This window comes from Notolepis coatsorum (genome assembly GCF_963971535.1).
Source record: "Notolepis coatsorum genome assembly, chromosome: 11".
NCBI lineage: Eukaryota > Metazoa > Chordata > Actinopteri > Aulopiformes > Paralepididae > Notolepis > Notolepis coatsorum.
The window spans coordinates 129,567,806-129,591,276 of record NC_140175.1 but is presented as its reverse complement, the minus strand read 5'-3'; the positions used below and the strand labels follow the sequence as shown (position 1 = coordinate 129,591,276).

General features: G+C 42.3%; 1 protein-coding gene across 1 annotated transcript in view; it reads left to right on the top strand.

Moving 5' to 3' along the window:
• LOC311237272 (scavenger receptor cysteine-rich type 1 protein M130-like) overlaps positions 1–22,845 on the top strand; it is a gene marked incomplete at both ends in the record, with an annotated part of 73,124 nt that extends 50,279 nt beyond the window's left edge. Inside the window, 4 exons of the mRNA XM_084325077.1 lie at positions 6,266–6,558; positions 10,100–10,586; positions 16,732–16,956; positions 22,829–22,845. Of these exons, the coding sequence (XP_084181203.1) occupies positions 6,266–6,558; positions 10,100–10,586; positions 16,732–16,956; positions 22,829–22,845 (1,022 nt within the window). The remainder of the gene's footprint in view (positions 1–6,265; positions 6,559–10,099; positions 10,587–16,731; positions 16,957–22,828) is intronic.
• Positions 22,846–23,471: the final 626 nt, after the last annotated feature.

Sequence of the window (23,471 nt, the reverse complement as noted above, 5' to 3'; positions counted from 1 at the left end):
GCTGGTAAGGCACTGTCGGAGAAGCGCCTGTCCCATTGGTTGTGCGAGGGTGGTACCCGCTGCTACACGTTGGCTGGGCAGGATCCCCCTGGGGGCGTCAGGGCGCACTCCACTCGTGGGGTGGCTGCCTCTGCCGCTCTCCTGGGTGGGGCCTCGGTGGAGGCCATCTATGCTGCAGCTTCATGGTCCTCCCCGGGCTCCTTTGTAAGGTTTTTCCTCATGGACATGACCGGGGGTTCTGTCTCCCAGGCGGTTCTGGGGTCTGTGGCCTTTCCTGCTTCCCGTCCTTTGGTCGGGTAGCAGGAGTGTATGGGTATGGGCCACAGTGTGTTGAGTCACACGTGGTTCCGCCTGTACGGTGTGTTCAAGGGGTTCTAGTTTCCCTCTTGTTCGCATTCAGGTGGAGTTGACTGCGCCCCCCCTTCATTAGGGAGGATGGGGTGACAGGGCTCCCCGCACCCCTTGATGTGGGCTTACGGGTCCTCAGGGGGTACATCTGTCGGGTCTCGCGCCCGCTCTTCCCCATTATCTCGTAAGGCTCAGAGCGGGACGCGATGCAAATACGATATATAACGATAGGTTATGTAGATAACCTAGTTATATTAGTATTGGCTGAGCGTCCCGCTCTGCGCGGCCCTGAGTTCCCTCTTGAGGGATCTTTTCCTGGGACGGGTTTTGGCGAGGAAGGGTGTTTCATGACCAGAGTCATGGTTATATGGGTGGTGCCACCATAAGGGGCGGGGCCCCATACAGGTGGGGTGCATGTGTTTTTTATTCGTGGGAGATACATTAAGTATCACAGGAGATAGAAGTATCTCGTAAGGCTCAGAGCGGGACGCTCAGTCAATACTAATATAACTAGGTTATCTACATAACCTATCGTTACATAGCTCTATATTATAGTTTAGTTAGCAGTGTTACATAGCTCTATATTATAGTTTAGTTAGCAGTGTTACATAGCTCTATATTATAGTTTAGTTAGCAGTGTTACATAGCTCTATATTATTGTTGAATTAAAAGTGTTACATTGTTTTATATTATAGTTTAGTTAGCAGTGTTACATAGCTCTATATCAGGGGTGGGCAATTATTTTTCCCAGGGGGCCAAATGAGCAACTGAAAATATTTTGGTGGGCCGGGCCAAAATTCCGAACTCAATTATGCATAATATACATTTTATTTCTATATAAAAAGCAGTAAATGGCATTGTTTTGACCGCTGGTAAGAGTGTATGTTATTATTTGGCAATTAAAATGTGAGGTTAGCTTTAAAAAATATCATTTATTCAAATAGAATTTCCAAAATGATAAACAAAATGTGAAACATTTAACTCATTTTCAGTCACATTAATAACAAAGGGCATTTTGAGTTTCATATACTATTGAAACAAAGATTTTGTTAGCTTTCTAAAGACATCACATCATCTTTGTAGCCAAAATAAACAAGACATGTCACGGAACTGTGTAACTGTGTAAAGAAAAGTGTCCCAGTTTTGTAGCCTTTTTGACTTTACATGCCTATATTAAACATTTAATGTTTTCAGAACTGTGCAAAACAAATAAAAAATCATGTGTCCCATTTCACTTGTTATATTTCCACATGTTAGTGTTCTTCAGTTCTTTTTTTTTACTGTGTAGAAAAAAAGAAAAGGATCAAGTGTCCCATGTCACTTGTTATATTCCCACATTTTAGTGTTCTTCAGTTCTTTTTTTTTCATTCAGTGTGAGAAATCCAGTCTCTTTTGAGCTTTAACAAGTCCATCAAAGTCAAGTTGAATGTCTGAGGTGGAGATGCGAAGCACAGCTGACAGATGTTCATCAGTGAGAGAGGATCTGTACCTGGATTTGGTAAACGTCATGACTGAGAATGTCTGTTCACATATGTAGGTCGATCCAAAGAGAACCAACATCTTCTGCGCATGTCTCCTCATGTTTGGAAAGTTCTCCTCCTTGAGAGCATAGTAGAACTCTAGCAGTGATGCTGACTTAAAGTGCTCTTTCAGTAGTGAATCAGACTGCAGGTCAATGAGTTCAAGCTGAACATCAGTGGGTGCACTATCAACACTGCAGGTAAAGAGAGAGGAAACCAGCTTCATTTCATCCTCAACCTTTTTGAAATCTTGAAAACACCTTGAAAATTCATCATGCAGTGCTCCCAACATGGATGAGTACCTCTGCCGGTGATCAGCTGATGGTTTGACTTCTTTCAGGGTTTTCATGTGTTTGAGATTGTTGCTGCCTAGTTACCTTGAAATTAATTGCAACTTTGTCATGAAGGCTTTCACATGGCTATGCATTTCATGAGCAAAAATGCCCTTGCAGTGTGTGTTCAGTAGGGATGGGTACCGTTCACATTTGAACCGATACGGTACCGGTACTTGTGAATCGATACCGGTACCCAACGGTACCTTTTTTCAGTACTTTAGTCTCTAAAAATGTAATCTACCTACCTCAGTTGTGAAAAAAAAATCCAAACTTCAAATAACCACACTTTCGACCCTACAATGCCCAGGTCTGCTCTATATTATAGTTTAATGAAAAGTGTTACATAGCTCTATATTATAGTTTAGTTAACAGTGTTACATAGTTGTATATTGTAGTTTAGTTAGCAGTGTTACATAGCTCTATATTATAGTTTAGTTAGCAGTGTTACATAGCTCTATATTATAGTTTAGTTAGCAGTGTTACATAGCTCTATATTATAGTTTAGTTAGCAGTGTTACATAGCTCTATATTATAGTTTCGTTAGCAGTGTTGCATAGCTCTCCATTTGTTCCGAAGATTTGCATGTTTCTGATCATGACTGTATAATGTTTAATCTATCATTTGAGTTGACCTTCGTGCCCGGTAAACATGTAAAGTCCTCTTGTGTCCTTGGTAAACTCTCTGCGGAGACATTTTCCTCAGCTTTTGATCAAAGCGCGGTGCAGTCCTCACAAGCTGATGTAGACTCTCTGGTCAGCGCATTTAATTTACATTTTACATTTACATTTAGTCATTTAGCTGACGCTTTTATCCAAAGCGACTTACAAGTTCTGTACGACAAGCCATCAGGAAGGGCACAACTCTATCAGCTGAGCAACAATGTTCATAAAAGTGTTGAGTGCTACAGTGTAGGTTAGTTTATTAGGACAAGTGCATGACAGTACGGTTAGTTAGGGTTCGATTTTTTTTTATTGTTTTTTTTTTTTTAATTCAGATAATGGTTGAAGAAATGCGTCTTTAGTCGACGGTGAAAGATTGGACGTGATTCGGCTGTCCTAACTGGGGTGGGTAGTTCATTCCACCATTGTGGGGCAAGGACTGAGAATAGGCGACTTCTCTTTGATGACCCTCCCGGAGCTTGGATAGGAGTAGGTCTGAGGCGGCCAGAAGATGCAGAGCGTAGGGGTCTTGAGGGTGTGTAGTTAGAGACCATTGACCGGAGGTAGGCGGGAGCGGTTCCCTTTGCCGCACGGTATGCTAGGTCGAGGGCCTTGAAGCGGATTCGTGCAGCAATGGGGAGCCAGTGCAGGTCCAATAAAGACGCGCATCATTCCGTCAGTAAAACCATATCCCTGGTTAAATGATGCCATTCGTTGTTTCAGGCGTACATGTCGGAAGGTGGAGCGTTTATGGAAATCCACAAAACTCCAAGTCCACCGCCTCCACTACAAGGAACTGTTAACCGATTTTAACAATATGGTCAAGGACATGAGAGTCTCCTATTTTTCCAATCTGATTAGAACCAGTAAGCGAAATCCAAAATGTTTATTTGACACCATCGCCAATATTGTCACCGCCGCTCCCCCGGTTGTACCCATATTCTCAAAGAAGGATTGTAGTGATTTCCTCTCCTTCTTTGTGAACAAGGTTGAATATGTTAGGGCCAACATCATCCCCTCCCTCACTTTCCCTCCAACCACACCCTCCCGCCCATCAATTCTTAATGATTTCCTTCCCATCTCCCTGACGGACCTCATAAAACTAGTGGGATCTATGAAAACCTCCTCAAGCCCATTAGATATCATACTGACATGCATGCTAAAAAATGAAGGCGTACTCACCTCCATTGCTCCGTGTCTGGTTGCCATTATAAACTGCTCACTTCAAACTGGTTGTGTCCCAGTATATTTTAAACAAGCAGTTGTTAAATAAAATGTTCATCTAAAGCCCTAATAATAATAGTGATGTATTCAGGTAAACTTCTATCTAAAGCCCTAATAATAATATTAATAATAGGTATGGATACATGCATAAAATACACACAAGGAGGCCAGATACCATGCAGTTGAAAGTGACAAATCAGTAGGTAACACTAAGATAAGATATTCCTTTATTGATGCCCTTGGGGAAATGAGGGCATCATAGCAGCATGGGGGAGAGGTTCACTGTGTACCTTCACTGTCTGCCTCCACCTTGTTTCATTTATCTCTTTCGAGATTAACGTGATTTATTAAATTCATGTCTCGATTATGCTGGACATCACATTTGATCACAAATACCACTTTTATTCATAAATGTGATCTAGCAGAAACATTGTATCTTCTATTTTTATATAAATTGTTATGGATTTATTGTTTTAAAATCCCAATATTGTTGTCGGTCTAACAGACCCTTGAACTTTGGGTGAGTAACATAAATGCAAACACCTTACAAGGGTTAATAGAGATCAGAAGTTTTAAATATTATGAAGATGAAGGTGATCTTTGATCAAATGAGAGAGAAGGATGAAAATCAGTTTTATCAGCATTTAGGAGCAACCCATTTAAGTTCAAGTTCAAGTTTCAAGTTTCTTTAATAGTTGTCATACAGAAGTACAGAATACTTTTATACAAAATGCTTCTTACTGTTGCGCTCCAGAGACTGTGCAAGACAAGATAAGTATGAAATAAAATAACATAGTAAAATTAGAAGTAAAAAAATGAGGTCACAGTGTTCAGTTTAGACATATGTACAATGTTCGATGCAGAATAGACATAGTTACCATACAATATACAATACTGTGCAGTGTACTAATATACAATACTATATAGTGCAAGGCAGAAATGGAGAAATGGGACGAGGTGCAATTTAGGTACAATTCACAGTAGGTGTACGAGTTGTAGTGCAAATCCTTTATCAATAAATATAAAGTGTAAGTGTGTTTGTGTGATCTAAAGTGTGGAGAGTGGGTGCTGCAGTGTGTTGTTTGTTTGAGTGAGTGTGTGCGTGTGGGTGTGTGTGCTGTGTGCATTTGATGGTTGTTGCATAGTGATTATTGTTCGTTTAGCGATTATTGTTCGTTTAGCAGCCTGATGGCCTGGGGATAGAAGCTTCTTCTGAGTCTTTCTGTGCTCGCCTTAAGACTCCGGTATCGCTTGCCTGACCGCAGCAGTTCAAAGAGGCAGTTGTTCGGGTGGCTCGAGTCCTTAATAATTCTCTTAGCTTTCCCCTTGCACCGCTTGTTGTAAATGTTCTGGAGGGTGGGAAGCCCCCCTCCAATTGTGCGTTCGGCTGAACGTGTCACTCTTTGTAGTCTGCTACGGTCTTGTGCAGTGCTATTCCCAAACCAGGAGGTGATGTTGCCGGTCAGGATGCTCTCTATTGTACATGAGTAGAAGTTCCTAAGGATCTTCTGACTGACTTGGAACTTCCTTAGGCGCCTGAGGAAGTAGAGGCGTTGTCGTGCCTTCTTCACAACACTGTCAATGTGTGTGGTCCATGTCAAGTCCTCGGATATGTGGGCTCCGAGGTACTTGAAACTGTTCACTCTCTCAACCGGTGCCCCGTCGATGCTGAGGGGGCTGTAGTCCTTGACCCCCGACCTCCTGAAGTCCACAATCATCTCTTTTGTTTTGCTGACATTCAGGGAGAGGCAGTTCTCCTGACACCACTGTGACAGGTTCTCTACCTCTTCCAGGTAGGCCCTTTCGTCGTTGGCAGAGATCAGGCCCACCACTACTGTGTCATCAGCAAATTTGATGATGGTGTTGTTGTTCCGCTGTGCTACGCAGTCATGTGTGTACAGGGAGTAGAGGAGGGGGCTCAGAACACAGCCCTGGGGGGCCCCTATGTTGAGCGTGATGGATGAGGAGGTGCAGTTGCCGGCTCTTACCACCTGGGGTCTGCCCGTCAGGAAGTCCAAGACCCACTGGCAGAGGTCATAGTTCAAGCCCAGGTCCCTGAGCTTGGCTATGAGTTTGGAGGGGACTATGGTATTGAATGCTGAGCTGTAATGACATCCCATTTGTAATTACAGATAAACATGCCTTTAAATGTAGTTGTTTCTCTCTTGTTTCTGTGCAGAACCTGATGATGTGAGGTTGGTGGGCGGAGGCAGCCGCTGTGCTGGGAGACTGGAGATCAACCACCAGGGAGTCTGGAGACCTGCAAGAGAGTCGTCATCATCATGGACCATGAAGACAGCAGCTGTAGTGTGCAGACAGCTGGACTGTGGCTCTGCTATTTCAATAGAACAGAGTGATGGTTCTTACCGGCAACCTGCATGGAGGTTTACATCTGACTGTTCTGGCTCTGAGTCTGCACTGAGGGAGTGTAGAGGACCAGTGCGGTCTGCTTATTCCACTGTCAGCCTGAAGGTGACCTGCTCAGGTAACTCTAAACAATAACATCACATTCAGCTGCTGATCTTTACAGTCTCACATTCCCTCTGTCACAATGACTGTCAGTGGTTTACATCTGCATTGTTAATTTATTAGGTGACCTAGGTAACACACACTCTTGTCATCTATCGTATATATTCTTCTTTATTATTATTCCACCACTTTCTCACAATGCTACTCCTCCCAGAGCGTAGGATTGGCATTTGTTTGACAGTGACGCTACACATACACACCTATTTCTTTATTTTGCACCATTTCAGCAAAACAGTACAAATTAAACATTGACCATGACAGAAAGTGTATAAAGGTGCTGAGTAGAGGTAAGAGACCCAGATGGGCCTATACGGGGCCTAACTCATGAATTATATCGTTGGATATTATTATTATTATTATTATTATTATTATTATTATTATTATTATTATTATTATTATTATTATTATTATTATTATTATTATTATTATTATTATTATTATTATTATTATTATTATTATTATTATTATTATTATTATTATTATTATTATTATTATTATTATATTAAAGTAAAATAAGTTCATACAAATGTTTCATAATATTAAGATAATGATAATAATAATAACAATAATAATCTAAGTAATATTAATAATAATAACAAAAACAACAACATTAATAATTTGTCAAAACAGATATTTAAGCCTGGATTTGAGTGATGAAATAGATTAGCACTTTTTTTATTATAGAGCGTTTTGAATTCCAAATTGTAGGAACTCTAAATCTTATACTAAACTGACCTAATGTTGTGTGGAAGAAATGATGATGAATATTATTTGATTGCCTTGTTGGATATGAATGAATACTGGAGTTTGGCATGAAAGAATTATGAAAAACAATAGGATATAAATATAAATTAAAGGTGCAGTTAAACATAACAATACATATCTGGTATACAATAATATCAAAGATTGATAGTATTTTATGTTAAGTTGCCTAAAAAGAGGAGCAGATTCATTAGAAGTAGTGGCAAGCCTTATTAATTTATTTTGCAATATGAAAAGTTTATGAAGAGAATTAGGAAAAGTACTGGCTCAAATAATATTATAATACGATAAATATGGGTATATCAAACTATAATAAAGTGTCAAAAGACAGGAGTGATTCACAAGAGAAGAAATCCTTCTAATAAGGCCATATGATTTCATAACTTTTTTGCACATGAATGTAGCTGAATTATCTTAACTCAATCAGTGCCACGCTATTAGACGGGCCTGTCATAGCAATGCCATGCTTTAAAAGATAGGAGTGTGTCACCTTGTTTGTAGAGCTATAACTATATTCTATATTATAGCTATGTATCCAATGTCATTGTCGATTTACAGTATGAACCTTCCCTTCAATATGCCATAAATAAATATTTTTTTCATCAATACGTTCCCGTTTTATGCCGTGATGAATATGAGTGATGATCTGGGATAATTCCTGCAAGGCTACTTATAAGGCGCTAAGCTACTAATTTTAAATCCATTGGCGTTTCGGCCCTACACAAGCTAGAGTTAAAAATCCAAATGCATTTGATCTGTATTATGTTCCACCATGAATTCATGAAAGGGGGGGGGGGGGGGGTCGTTTCTGATAATTGATTACTAGTAACGGCATTAGTATTGAATGCTAAAAATACTAATCAACTGGATCGGTATGAGAACGTTGCACAATCAAGCCAGAATTTACGTCAGATAGTCCTGACGTAACCTGTGGCCGGGAGTATTCCAAATATAATATTCCAATTGTTTGATTGCCATCTGGTACATCCAATGTCGATTAGGGCCAGGGCATAATCAATCACAGCATATGGATCGGATGTTGCGTAGACGTTTCGATGCGACCGATTGAACCTCTAGCCTCGCCGTCTACTGAATATCTGTGCCTGGAGACCTTACAGTATAACACAAGGGTCTGGGACAGGGTTTACTGCAGCTCGATACCGCCACCTGGGAGAATCTGGCCGGTACTGCACCCTTGGCGCATAATTACTGCACGTAACGGCAACATACTGGTCCCTGGCATTAAATAGGATATTTAAATCGAGAAAAAAAAATCAAAATTAATTAAACGCGTAATATTACGTGGTCTGGCACCCAACGGTTGTCGGGCAATCACGTAATATTACGTGGATGGCCCCCATTGAGTTAAAGAGACAGTATCATGAATGAGCCTCATACACTTCCACTGGAGAAACACACAGACACTAGGGATGTGCATCTCCATCACTGAGGCCGATGCGATGCGCATCTCGATACGTTGCCAACGATACGATACATTAACGATAGATTTGAAGCACCGGGCGATGCGATACGATTCACCCCTGTTGAGATACAGTTAACTGTTCGATATGATTTGATTCAACATAATGCGATTCGGGACAATACGATGCGATTCAACACAATGCAAAATAATGATACAATTCTATGGTATGACAGAGGATTTGGGTGTATTCCTTATGCAGCTTATATTATTATTAAAAATTCAATAATCTACTGTAAGACAATTTATACAAAAACTAGGGATGCTCGATATTGGCTTTTTTACCGATACCGATATTCCGATATTGTCCAACTCTTAATTTCCGATACCGATACCGATATCAACCGATACCGATATATGCAGGGTTTCCCCCCAAAAAAACGGAATAATTTCAGGTAACTAATAATTTCACTGGATGCATTCAAAAGGCTTTCTAAATGTAAGCATTATCTGTGCAAAATATGATAATTAAAAAAGTAAAAATTAACATTACATATCTCTTGTTGTTGAATTAAACCAACATGCATACTTTTGACAATAAATAAAATAAGACTTGGTTCTTACTTGCTTGCCTGGGTAAATAAAGGTTAAATAAATGTAAAAAAAAAAAAAAAAAAAATTGTTATTGTTTTTTTTAGTTTTTTTACCGATACCGATATTTTCCGATATCACATTTTACTGCCGATATCGGCCGATAATATCGGTCGGCCGATAATATCGGACATCCCTAACAAAAACTCTTGGGTGCCTAAGACTTTTGCACAGTACTGTGTTTCTAAACACACACACAATTTATATATACACACTACTGTGAGAAAATAGATAGAGGCTTACCTGTAAACATTACATATAATAGTATAGAATATAATAGAGAGAGAGAGAGAGAGAGAGAGAGAGAGAGAGAGAGAGAGAGAGAGAGAGAGAGAGAGAGAGAGAGAGAGAGAGAGAGAGAGAGAGAGAGAGAGAGAGAGAGAGAGAGAGAGAGAGAGAGAGTGTGTGTGATGGGGGTGTGTGAGTGATGGGGGTGCTTGGCACTTCACCCCCCCCTGTTCTTAATCCACCTCAGTGCTCCCTCTCCTCCTTTGCACCTGTTGACGCTCTCCAGGTGGCTAAGCTAGTCACCAAGGCTAAGGCCTCCACCTGCTCCCTTGACCCCTTACCCACAGTCCTGGTCAAAGCTGGCCTACCTGCCGTGTGACCTACCATAGTGGGAATAATGTATTCCTCCCTGGAATTGGGCAGGGTACCCCCCAGCTTCAAGACAGCATCAGTCAGCCCATCCTGAAGAAGCCTGGTCTGGACCCAGATGACCTTGGGAATTACCGGCCGATCTCCAACCTTCCTTTCCTGAGCAAGATCCTGGAAAGAGCAGTGGCTGCCCAACTGCACCAACACATGTCCTACCATGAGCTCTATGAACTCTTTCAATCTGGCTTCAGGAAACACCACAGCACAGAGACTGCCCTCACCAAGGTCACCAACGACCTCCTCATTGCCTCCGACTCCGGTCACATAAGCCTTCTCATCCTCTTTGATCTATCTGTGGCCTTTGACACTGTCTCCCATTCCATTCTCCTCAACTGCCTCTCTGACCACCTGGGTGTTACTGGGACCACTCTCACCTGGTTCGAGTCCTACCTCACTGACCGAAAACAGTTCATCTCCATCTGCAACTCCACCTCCACCCCTGCCCCAGTCAACCAAGATGTGCCGCAGGGCTCCGTTCTTGGTCCACTCTTCTTCACAATCTACCTGGTCACTTCATCCGGAAACATGGTCTCAATTTCCACTCCTACGCTGATGACCCTCAGCTCTACATCAGCACCTCACCCTCCACTCCTCTCCACCCACAGCACCTCGTCAACTGTCTCCTTGACATCAAGGCCTGGATGTCATCCAATTTCCTGAAGCTAAATAGCAAGAAAACTGAGCTCATGGTTGTGGCCAAGCAGTCACTGCTCCGGAAGGTTGGAGACCTCCTCCTTGAAGTGGACGGCTGCCTAATCCACCCTTCCCCAGAAGTTCGCAACCTGGGCGTCATACTGGACTCCACCCTCTCCTTTCATTCCCACATCAAAACAATAACCAAATCAGCCTTTTCCCATCTCAGGAACATTTCCAGACTCCGGCCATCTCTCCCCGACTCCGTAGCAGAGACTCTCATCCACACTTTCGTCACCTCCCGTCTGGACTATGCAAACTCTGTTCTCATAGGGCTACCCAGTAATGCCCTGAACAGGCTACAATATGTCCAAAATTCTGCTGCCAGGGTTCTCACCCGCACCAAGTCCTGGCACCACATTACTTCCAGTCAAGTCCCGCATCAATTTCAAGATCCTCCTCATCACCTACAAAGCCCTCCACTCCCTTGCCCCCCAGTACCTAGCGAACCTCCTCCATCCCTACATTCCGCCCCGGAGGCTGCGGTCCTCTGACTCCTCTCCATCCCCACCACCAACATGCAGACTGTTGGTCCCAGAGCCTTCTCTGTGGCCGCACCCACCCTCTGGAACTCACTCTCTCCAAACATCCGTAGTGCTACATCCCTGCACTCTCTTAAATCCCAACTCAAAACCCACCTTTTCACCAAATTTGTAAATGACTCTGCCTGATTTCCCCTTTTTCTTTCGTTTTCTTTCTTTTCTTTCCTTTTGATTAATATTTTGTTGTTATGTTGTTCCCTGTCCCCCTCCCTTAGCTGTTAAGCACCTTGGGTCTCCTGAAAGGCGCTATATAAATTCAAGATATTATTATTATACCAGATCTACAAATATACAGTACTGTTTGTGTACAAAAGGAATCTGAAAAGAGAGTATACATTTGAGGGGGAAGAAACTGTACATTGGAGGAGGTTGGGTAGGTGGGGTGGGAAACTGTACATTGGAGGTTGTTCGGGTGGGTGGAGTGGGGGGGTGGGGGGGGGGGGGGGGGTTGGGTAGGCGGGGTGGGGAAACTGTACATTGGAGGGGGTTGGGTGGGTGGAGTGGGGGGGGGTTCGGTAGGTGGGGTGGGAAACTGTACATTGGAGGTGGTTGGGTGGGTAGAGTGGGGGGGGTTGGGTAGGCGGGGTGGGGGAAACTGTACATTGGAGGGGGTTGGGTTTAGACATTTGCAGGGGCCAGTTTCGAATTGCAGTCTCCCGTAGGTTCTCTTTGAGAGTGGTTTTGGAAGTGGGTAGTGATTCACATTCCTTTACAGCTGTGGGTAGGGCGTTCCACATTGGCATAATTGCAAAACGTGTTTAGTCCCTTGTTTGAGCCAAATCTGGGTTTAACATGATTTGTGGAGCTCCCTCTGGTGTTGTGGTCGTGGTATTCATTCACTGACCTTTGGGAAGTATTTTGACATGTACATGGGTACCTTAGTGGTGTAGTATATCTTGTAGACCAGGCCCATTGCAAGTTGCTGTACTCTGTCATCTACTCTAAGCCATCCTAGGTTGTCAAAGTGGGCAGGGGTGAGGTGGGTTCTAGGAGTCAGGTCAAGTAGTAGTCTGACCAGTTTGTTTTGTGATGTTTTTAATCTTGTTTTTAGCGCCTTTGAGGTGCTTTGGTACCATGAGGTGCAAGCATAGTCGTAGTACCCTTGAATGAGTGCTCCTGCCAGAGTCTTCAGGGTATTCTTGTTTACCAGAGAGGAGATCCGGTACAGGAATCTAGTTCATTGGTTGACTTCTTTGATTACATTGGATGCCATTTTGTCACAGGAAAGATTTGCCTCTAGGATGGAACCCAGGTATGTAATTTCATCTTTCCTTGTGATAATATTGTCACCAATGTTCCCTCTAATTTTTTTTCGGTCTGAGCAAACACTCAAACCTCCTGAGCAGACATCAGCAACTACTGAGCAACATACGTCACCTTCCGATTAACCGGTTGGTTGATAAGCGGCGGTTTGTAAAAAATTATTTACCTTAATATCCAACATAAAAATCTACACATTTTGCTGATACACAGAAATACACAAAATATGTATTTGACCATTGACGATACAGAGCAACGTCCTCCCTCCCTCTTCTTTCTCTCCCTCCCTCTCGTCCTCTAAACCTCTCACCTTCCCCTCTGCTTCATTCCTCCTTTCTGTTATTCAGATACACATCATTAAAAGAAAGTCACTTGTTTCCAGACTCCTCTGGTCTGGTCTTAGCTCTTACTTAGTCCTTTCTGTTAGTCTGTGTGCACACTGCAAATAAGAACACCTGTACATGAGAACACTGCACATCAGAACACTGCACATGAGAACACTGCACATCAGAACACTGCACATCAGAACACTGCACATCAGAACACCTGCACATCAGAACACTGCACATGAGAACACTGCACATCAGAACACTGCACATGAGAACACTGCACATCAGAACACTGCACATGAGAACACTGCACATGAGAACACTGCACATCAGAACACTGCACATCAGAACACCTGCACATCAGAACACCTGCACATCAGAACACCTGCACATCAGAACACTGCACATCAGAACACTGCACATCAGAACACCTGCACATCAGAACACCTGCACATCAGAACACCTGCACATCAGAACACTGCACATCAGAACACCTGCACATCAGAACACCTGCACATCAGAACACTGCACATGAGAACACCTGCACATCAGAACACTGCACATCAGAACACTGCACATCAGAACACCTGCACATCAGAACACTGCACATGAGAACACTGCACATCAGAACACTGCACATCAGAACACTGCACATCAGAACACCTGCACATCAGAACACCTGCACATCAGAACACCTGCACATCAGAACACTGCACATCAGAACACTGCACATCAGAACACTGCACATGAGAACACTGCACATCAGAACACCTGCACATCAGAACACCTGCACATCAGAACACCTGCACATCAGAACACTGCACATCAGAACACCTGCACATCAGAACACCTGCACATCAGAACACCTGCACATCAGAACACCTGCACATCAAAACACCTGCACATCAGAACACTGCACATCAGAACACTGCACATCAGAACACTGCACATCAGAACACCTGCACATCAGAACACCTGCACATCAGAACACCTGCACATCAGAACACTGCACATCAGAAAAGAGTCACTTGTTTACTCCTCTGTTCCTCAAAAAATAATAAATAAAATAATCCAAAGGCAGCTCTTCTCCTCTGGTCTGGTCTTAGCTCTTACTTAGTCCTTTCTGTTAGTCTGTGTGCACACTGCACATCAGAACACTGCACATCAGAAAATAGTCACTTGTTTACTCCTCTTTCCAAAATCTGGGGATTTTGTATAGGAAAAAACATTAATCTTCACTCTTATAGAGTGTAGTGTCACCAAACTCACTGCAGTGACTGCACACATCAATGTTATCCTACTGGTTATCCTCTTGACTAGCTCGTAGAGGGGGTGGGAGGGATTCTCCAGGATAGCAGCCAGCTTCCTTCTCATCCCCCTCTCTGCCATCACCTCTAGTCTGACCAGCTCGACTCCCACCACAGAGCTCAGCTTATTCAGTTTGTTGGTGTCCCTTGAGTTGATGTAGCCCCCCCAGCATAGAAGAGGATGCTGGCCACTACATACTAGAATGACTGTCTGCAGCAGTGACACAGACCAGTGTTGAATTAACTCCCAGAGTTACTTTCAACTCTTTTTCAGGGTTTATATAGCTCCAATATAAAAATCCACTTGTAAAATAGTTAAACATTTAACACTATGCCAGTTCCTTCTTTAACTCAAAAATAGAGTTAAATTAACACTAAGGGGATTAGACAAATAACACTGCTCAGAGTAACATTTTTACTATTTGGGAGTGTTAATTGCACTCCCTAAAGTGCATTACTGAGGCACCATCAGAGGTCAGCATCACCATTCTCTGCATGTCTAATTCATGTTTGGAATAAAACTGCGTGATGGCCTCAACAATAGCTGGAGCAGTGCATGACGTTAATTAACTGAATGATGCATCATGCCACCAAACTCAGTTTTGTAGTTGACATCATTTTCCTCCCTGTATTTTATATACAGAACTAGCATTTTGTACACTGTGATGTCTGTGCTCTCATCTACTATCAAAGTATGAAACGGGGCATTTCGAATATTGCACATAGTCTCATTCTTTACAATTGCACTGATTGACTTCACAAACTCAAAGGCATAGTTCTTGCTCCGCCAGTGTTCTGGGATACTCACATATTTTGCCACATGATCATAGATCTGTTGAACAGACAGCATCGATGCGTTCATTTGTATAATTGTCAATGAGCACTTTCACTTGCTGGCTGTCAGATCTGTTCTTTTGCAACTTATTCCTGTCGTCGCGGACTCGCGTCTCGCCCGTCCGCGTGTATATTTTCCCTAAAACGCTTTCACTTCCGCGTCGGCTGCTGCAGATTCAGGAAGGGCCAAACGTTTAGGCAAATCACAGACGCCGATACTAAAACGTCTCTCTGTGGTGCCACGCAATAGGTTGGATCGTATCCAAGAGCTAGCCAACCCAGAACATGTAAATTACGTGCATCCAAACAAACTTATTTTTTTTTTTTTTTTTTACAAACGTTTCTCTGCGCGACAGATTTCAGATGTGCGCGGGAGCATTTGGCCATGTGCGCGCGCGCACGGGCGCACCTTAGGGGGAACATTGATTGTCACCCACTGTAACTGAGAAGCCGTCGGCCTTGCTGAGTTTGTTATTTGAACCAAAGAGAATGGACTCTGTTTTACCCAGGTGTAATGATAGTTTGTTATAAGCGAGCCAGGTGCAGATTCTGCCTAGTTCCGGGCTGAGGTTTTCTTTCAACCTGTAACTTGTTCTTGTCAGAGATAAAAGATAGTGTATGATACTTTACACTGTACCAGAAATAAAAGGTAGGTTCCCCTGAATGATCAAAAGTATACAACTTGATACCCACTCAAAGAATAAGCTCATAAAATGTAACACTACTGTATTTCCAGATGAACCTTTGTCTATGTAGGCGTGTAGGTTAAAGGAAGTCACATTCAATCCAGCAAAGGTTTTTTCGAACCTAATATTAATTGGAAATGCAATTGTTGTGCCTTCAAAGCAAATCGATTTAATATTGGCAGATAATTAATTATGAATATACATGTCTACCTTCTCATACTATACTTGTCATCTGTACGTGTGCTCTCTATCTATATATATTTATTTTTAACTAAACTTATGAACAGCAGTCCTACAGGTAGTTTTGATGTCAGTCCTACAGGTAGTTTTGACAGAAATCAATTAACATAGACTTAGTCAAGTGCAACAGAGTAATTAGAAAACATTCTTGAGCATTTAAAATCAATAAATCCGTTAAGACAGCTGTATTACACCAGATGGCTGATGTGAATTGCTGACAATGCATTAGCCTGCGTGTGGATTTGCCAGAATAATGAGACCGTACTAAGGTTGCCGCGGTGATGTGAAATTTCCCATGACTAATAAACTCATGACAACACCGGTATTACCATTACCAGTGACATAGGACATTTGACATAATGACGCTCAATATGTAAAGTGGCTAAATTGTTCCGCTGTGTCTAGTCTGTTTTTAATTCCTTTTCAATGTATCCATTTGGTACTACACTCTGCAGACATGCTCTGCTCTCACTCTCTGTTTCTGACTATTTTTTCTCTCTCTGACTGTGTGTGTGTGTGTGTGTGTGTGTGTGTGTGTGTGTGTGTGTGTGTGTGTGTGTGTGTGTGTGTGTGTGTGTGTGTGTGTGTGTGTGTGTGTGTGTGTGTGTGTGTGTGTGTGTGTGTGTGTGTGTGTGTGTGTGTGTGTGTGTGTGTGTGTGTGTGTGTGTGTGTGTGTGTGTGTGTGTGTGCGTGTAGAGTCTGTGAGGCTTGTGAATGGATCTGGTCTGTGTTCAGGCATAGTGGAGATGAAGTCTGATCAGGCGTGGAGGTCACTATGTGAAGCTGACTTTGACAAGCAGGATGCAGAGGTGGTCTGTAGGCAGCTTGGCTGTGGGGCTCCTTCAGCCCTCCAGGTGGCGCTCTATGGAGAGGGAGACGCTTCAATCGGGACCAAAGAACTCCAGTGTAAAGGCAGCGAGTCCAGCTCACCTGGCAAGACTGTTGGCCTCACCTGCTCAGGTATGGAAAACATTATGAATTACTCATTGGTTTAATTAGGATTTACACTTTTAATAATGATATAACTGGTTTAAGTATAGTATTTTCATTTATTTATTTACTGACTGTATTCAAAACATTATTTCATGTTTTTTTAATAAAAACAGTATGTCCCAATCAAGCTGATTTAATAAATCAAATAAAATCAAATGTATGTGTAAGGCCCGACAACACACGTTAAAGTCCCCATGGGCTGGACACGTCTTCTTTAAACAATTCAAGAAGAAACATCACAATAGGTCAAGAACAAAACACCATAAAGTCCAAACAATTTCAAATAAATGCAAAATAAATGCAACACTCCCAGACATACCCAACGCGAAGGTAAGGAAAAACTCACTAAAACGTAGCAATAGGAAAAAATGCACTACAGGCAATGTGGAGGAGAGAAACCTTAGAAGGGCCATTCAAGGGGGGGATCTCCCTTCTTAGATGTCGGTGATAGTAGTGTTGCAGTAAAACAGGCGAGCAGTTGGTAAAGCATGCACTCACATGTGTGAGTGAGTGCATGCGATAGCAACTGAACATTTTGAAAGATTAAAGATAGAGCTGATAGCGGATCTATTTGAGGCAAAGGGGCGGCGCAGAGGGTCACATCCTCCCGGTCATCATCACGGGACGTCCAACACTCCAGTCATCACTCCAAGACAGCCAGAGACAGGGAGACAGGGAGACAGGACAGGCGTAGACAGTTCGCGTGATTGTGATGGGCGGACATAGCAATAGATACAAGTGGTAAGCATATATGTGAATAGAATATATATATGTATTAAGCATATTATGTGAATAGAATAGAAGTACTTAACCCAGCAATGAACTCCACGTCTGAACCACGTTGACAGACCACGGACAGAAGACGGTAAGAAGCTGATCCATGGCCTCCGTGGTGCACGTAGAACAGTCACTGCAATCTTGGCCAAGACCCTGAGACATCCACCACCTTAGTCAGCACTACGAGACAACCACTCAAAAAGATGGGGGGGGGGGGTTGGGACAGGGGTTAGAGAGTTCCCATGTTTGTAGTGGGCGGAGATGGAGCAATAAATACATGTGGTGAGCATATGCATACCAGTGGAGGCTGCTGACCAAATTTTTAGGTGAAGCACAAATTATTATATTATATTATATATTAAATTATATTTTTAAAACATCCCCCACTGTGTGTCAGTGGTCAGTGGACACAGATGAAAACATATTAACATTAGGTGACAGCGCACCTGACCAGATGAAATCATATTAGGCGACAGCGCACCTGACCAGATGAAATCATATTAGGTGACAGCCCACCTGACCAGATCAAAACATATTAAGTGACAGCGCACCTGATCAGATCAAAACATTTTAGGTGACAGCGCACCTGATCAGATCAAAACATTTTAGGTGACAGCGCACCTGACCAGATCAAAACATATTAGGTGAAGGTGACAAGGAAGCCACAGACTCATACCCCCCCGACACTCAACTAACCGCCTCGGACAGTCCTTCATACCAGTGGCCATCAGGCTCCACAACAGTGGGCAGCAACTGCTGCCAGACATCGACCTGGGACTTATAGGAACCCAAGGAGGACAACTTACACTACCTTAGGCATACTGCACCTTATGTGGATACTGTGATACTGTGAATAATGAATAATGTATATTTCAGTTAGTTAGATAGTAAATTATAACACTACCTTATGCATACTGCACCTTATGTGACACTGTGAAAATATATTTCAGTTAGTTAGATAGTAAATTATATTGACCTATTTGTTTACACTGCTTGTGTTGTTTTCACTACCTGTACCCCACCCCCCCCTTCCCCCATGCTGCTATGATGCCTGAATTTCCCCAAGGGGATCAATAAAGGAATATCTTATCTTATCTTAAAAGGAAAGATGAAATTCCCTACCTGGGTTCCATCCTATAGAGGCAAATCATTCCTGTGACAAAATGGGATCCAATGTAATAAAACTAAGTCAACCAACGAACTAGATTCCTGTACCGGATCTCCTCTCTGGTAAACAAGAATACCTTGAAGACTCTAACAGGAGCACTCATTCAAGGGTACTACGACTATGCTTGCACCTCATGGTACCAAAGCACCTCAAAGGCACTAAAAACAAGATTACAAACATCACAAAACAAACTGGTCAGACTACTGCTTGACCTTACTCCTAAAACCCACCTCACCCCTGCCCACTTTGACAACCTAGGATGGCTTAGAGAGTAGACGACAGAGTACAGCAACTTGCAATGGGCCTGGTCTACAAGATACACTACACCACTAAGATACCCATGTGCATGTCGGAATACTTCCCAAAGGTCAGTGAATACCACGACCACAACACCAGAGGGAGTTCCACAAATCATGTTCAACCCAGATAAAATAATTTAAAAAGTAAAAAAAAAAAAAAAAAAAAAAAAAAAAAATCATAACTTAGAAATGAGATTGCATAGGTCTATGAATCGATATCGCGATTCTGTTTTGATTAATTGCCCAGCCCTACAGTGTGTACAGTAAGTTAGCTTGGTGATTATCATTGTGATGTAGGCTAAGAAGATGGCTAGCTACTGTTAGCATACAAGCTTTTACAAACACTAGCCTACTTACTTTTTCATCCACAACGTTTTTTCTGATCCACTTCTTCATGTTGCTCAGTTGCTGGTTTATACTTCGGTCCTAATGTTGGCGCAAAGTTTAATTTAGCCTGACTTTACTTGTTATAGCTGTACAGCTTACTTCTACTAAACAACAACTAAACTACTTCCTTGCTCTTTCAAACAGTCAAAATGGGTCCATCTGCAGGGTCGGAGGTTAGGTTTAGCTCTGGCCAATCTCAAGTTTCTCAAGTTTCTTTATTAGTTGTCATACAGAAGTACAGAATACTTTTATACAAAATGCTTATTTCAGTTACATTTTGTATAAAAGTATTCTGTACTTCTGTATGACAACTAATAAAGAAACTTGAGAAACTTGAGATTGGCCAGAGCTAAACCTACCCTGCAGATGGACCCGTTTTGACTTTGCAATGCAGCAATCTCTGATTGGATTTGCAAGGCTGCCAATCATATTCAACCTCCATGTATTGGATGGCAAGGGCTGTCAATCATTCAATCCTCCATTCAATGGCGAGAGTTTAACTGCACAGACCGTGCTTAGACGAAGTTAATAGCCTATTTCGATTGGCTGTTATTTATTATTTATATAACATTGGGTCACACCTGTGAAGTTTTCTTCACGAATAATTACTGCAGTCATTACTGCAGTGCAGGCCTGCTCAGAGCTGTCAATTTTGGCCATTTTTTAAAAAGAAAAAATTCACTGAAATTTTTTTTACAGAGGAAAACTTTTCTAATAAAAAAATATAAAATAATAATAATTAAAAAAATAATTTTTTTATATATATATAAATAAAATAAATGTATATATAAATTAATAATAATTATGAATTATGAGTGAATTTGTGTTTCACGTGTTGTCATAGAGAAACCTCCACTGATGCATACATGGTGACAGTTGAATCATAGTATATAAGAAAATAGTGAAATTGAGTAATAGATAGAACTACTGCAAGCGTATGGATACAGGATGAGATACAAGACAATAGCTCAGGGCCGTATGCCCCGGGGGGCAGGAGAAGCCGCTCAGAAGGTTCAGCACTGCAGGTCAGACAGAAGGCGGTATGAAGCTGTTCCATGGGACCGGTTGAGACAGAGACAGAGGTTAAAAAGGTTCTCCCAGGTCTGCAGAAAAGCACCATTTGCATATTCTTGGTATCTAGGGACATCTGTGGACCTCAGTGAATGTATTCCAAGTGTCAGAAATATTGTGTATATTACTAGGCTTGCTTAAATTGTGATGAACACCATGCTAATAATGACCAAACATTAAAAACTGCCACTGATCTCGTTCAGTACCTTCTTGAGATCATGTGTACAAAAAATCGAAGGAAATGAATAAAGGGAAGATGATTAAACAGAAGGTTCTGTAGATACAGTACTGAATTCTCATATCCGGACCAATGCAATTTGAAATATTATTATAGAATATAGAATAGCAGGCTTATAAATTACCTTATTATAGCAAATTCGCACATTTATATATATACATATATTATCTTTCAAATAGCCGAGTTCAATTTGGATTTAGTATCACCAGGCGTGCAGATAATGAAATCGACTGTACTTTTTTCGAGACAGGGGAGGGTAGAATTGGACGATACGAAATTGGGATGGGAGAAACATTTTAAATGGGAGAAAAAGTAGATACAAAAAATATGTCCACTACATAATGGCAGCAAAAAACTACAATTCCCATGATTCAAGGTTTTCCAAAATGGTCGACTCTCGCAAAATATACAGACATTTCGAAAAGGAAAATCTATCTAGTAACACTTTAACCTATTCTTAAACTAACGTATTTATGATAATATACATTATACATGCTGTTGTGACATGGTTATGATGTTTATACTTGAATACGTTTGAAAATAAAATCGCTACTTTTATAGAACAATCTGGAGATATTGATTTATGATCAGATGTAATTTGGGCGGAAAATGTTAATCTAAGGGTCAGTCCCCGACAAGGTGAGATCAGGGTAGGTTGAAGGAGAGAGAGAAAAGATGGGTCTTAAGCAGGGATTTAAAAGCTTCGTCAGAGCAGGCGCCCATGACGACGGCAGGTAATTTGTTCCACAGGTAGGGAGCGCGGTAGACAAAGGCTCTATGGCCGGCGGATTTCTTTTTAACCCTAGGAATCGATAGAAGCCCTGCATTTTTGTGAGCACAGAACACGAGCGGGCGAGTATCGAGATATGAGATCGGATAGATAGAGCGGTGCAAGCCCATTTAAAATGTTGTAGGTGAGGAGTAGCACTTTAAAGTCAGATCGGGCTTGAATAGGAAGCCAGTGTAGGGTGGACAAAACTGGTGTGATGTGATAAAATTTTCTAGTTTTAGTTAGTATCTGTGCAGCCGCATTTTGCACGAGTTGAAGATGTTTGATGCTTGAATTAGGTAAGCCTGAAAAAGTGCATTACAGTAGTCTAGACGTTAGTCTGGTGCTGATCCTGTCTGTGTAGTATGTGTCCTTGTCTGTTGTTACTTTAGTTTATTCTTCATTTCATCCATGGTAATTATTTCATTAAATATTTCTTATAAAACTACTTTGACTGCCGTCTCCTTGTTGTGTTGCATTGACTCAACATCGAGCTTAAAGAATGTCAATGGTAGGGGGCGGCTAGGTGGTGTAGTGGGCAAGGCACTCGCCACCAGTATGGAGACGCTAGGATTCGCGTGTTCGAATCCAGCTCTCCACATTGTTTTCAGTTTAGCTGGTCGTCCGCAGTAATACACATTGGCCGTATTACGGGGAGGGAAAACTGAAGGGTGGGGATCGAACGTTGTGAACAAGCGACTCCTACAAGTCGGTTGGTGCGCCTGCGCAGTAGAATCAGGAAGTGTCGGGGGCAGCGTGAGCCTCCCACGCGTTACTCCTCGACACTGAGAGATCGAGCTGCGCAGGTGAAAAGATGCGACTGCTGTTACCTCAAGTACCGGAGGGGACTTGTGCTATGTATGACTTAGTCCACATTGCAGCCGGCTTGTGGGAGGCAAGAAACAGCGTTCGTGACAGGGGAGGGTTGAATTGGATGATACGAAATTGGGATGGGAGAAAATATAGAAAAAATGGGAGAAAAAGTGGATAAAAAAAAAAAATGTCAATGGCTACATAACATGGGGGCTCGTGCCAAACTGGTTTGAGCAAATAATTTGGTGGTGACTGCTAAGCTTGACCCACACTGTGAAGTATGGTTGGCAGTGTTGTGTGTGTGGCCCATATTTTAGACCCCCTTGGCAAATGATTCTCCAATAGGGAGTGTTCTCAACCAGCTAGGGCAGCTGGACCATTTTCTATGGTGCCTTCCGTCGCCTGGGGACACACCATATGCGGTCGGGATTTTAGAAAAATCCTGTTAGGCTCCTCCTAGGCCGGCGTATGTCTAGCTTTAGTTACATAGGGGGCATTGTAGTGAGGGATGAGAATGTTTGGGGATGGGCTTAGGTTTTTTTTTTTTTTACACACAACAGTTGTTAATTTGCAAATACTTTTAGGTTAGGCGTTCATACCAGTGCTCTCCTATATTTTTTATGTATAGTGACAGTGTTTTGTGGTTGGTGGTTGGGACTGCCATAAGCACTGCGGTAGTGGAGCGGTGGCCAAAGTATGTAGGAACAGACTATACAGACGTATAGGGTGAAGCCGTTTTTTTGTTTTGTTGTTTTCTCTTTTTTGTGTATATTGATCATATCATTGGTCATATTCGGTGGTAGGGGCGGATCCGGTTTTTTGTTCTCCTGTTTTTTTTTTTTTTTCTTCCCACCCCCCTATTTATTCCTGAGTGGCGCAAAGATGCCGGTAAAAGTAGGAGACTTTGTGGGTAGGCCAACAGTGGGCTTGTTGGGCGTATCCACAAAAGAGGAGTTGGCG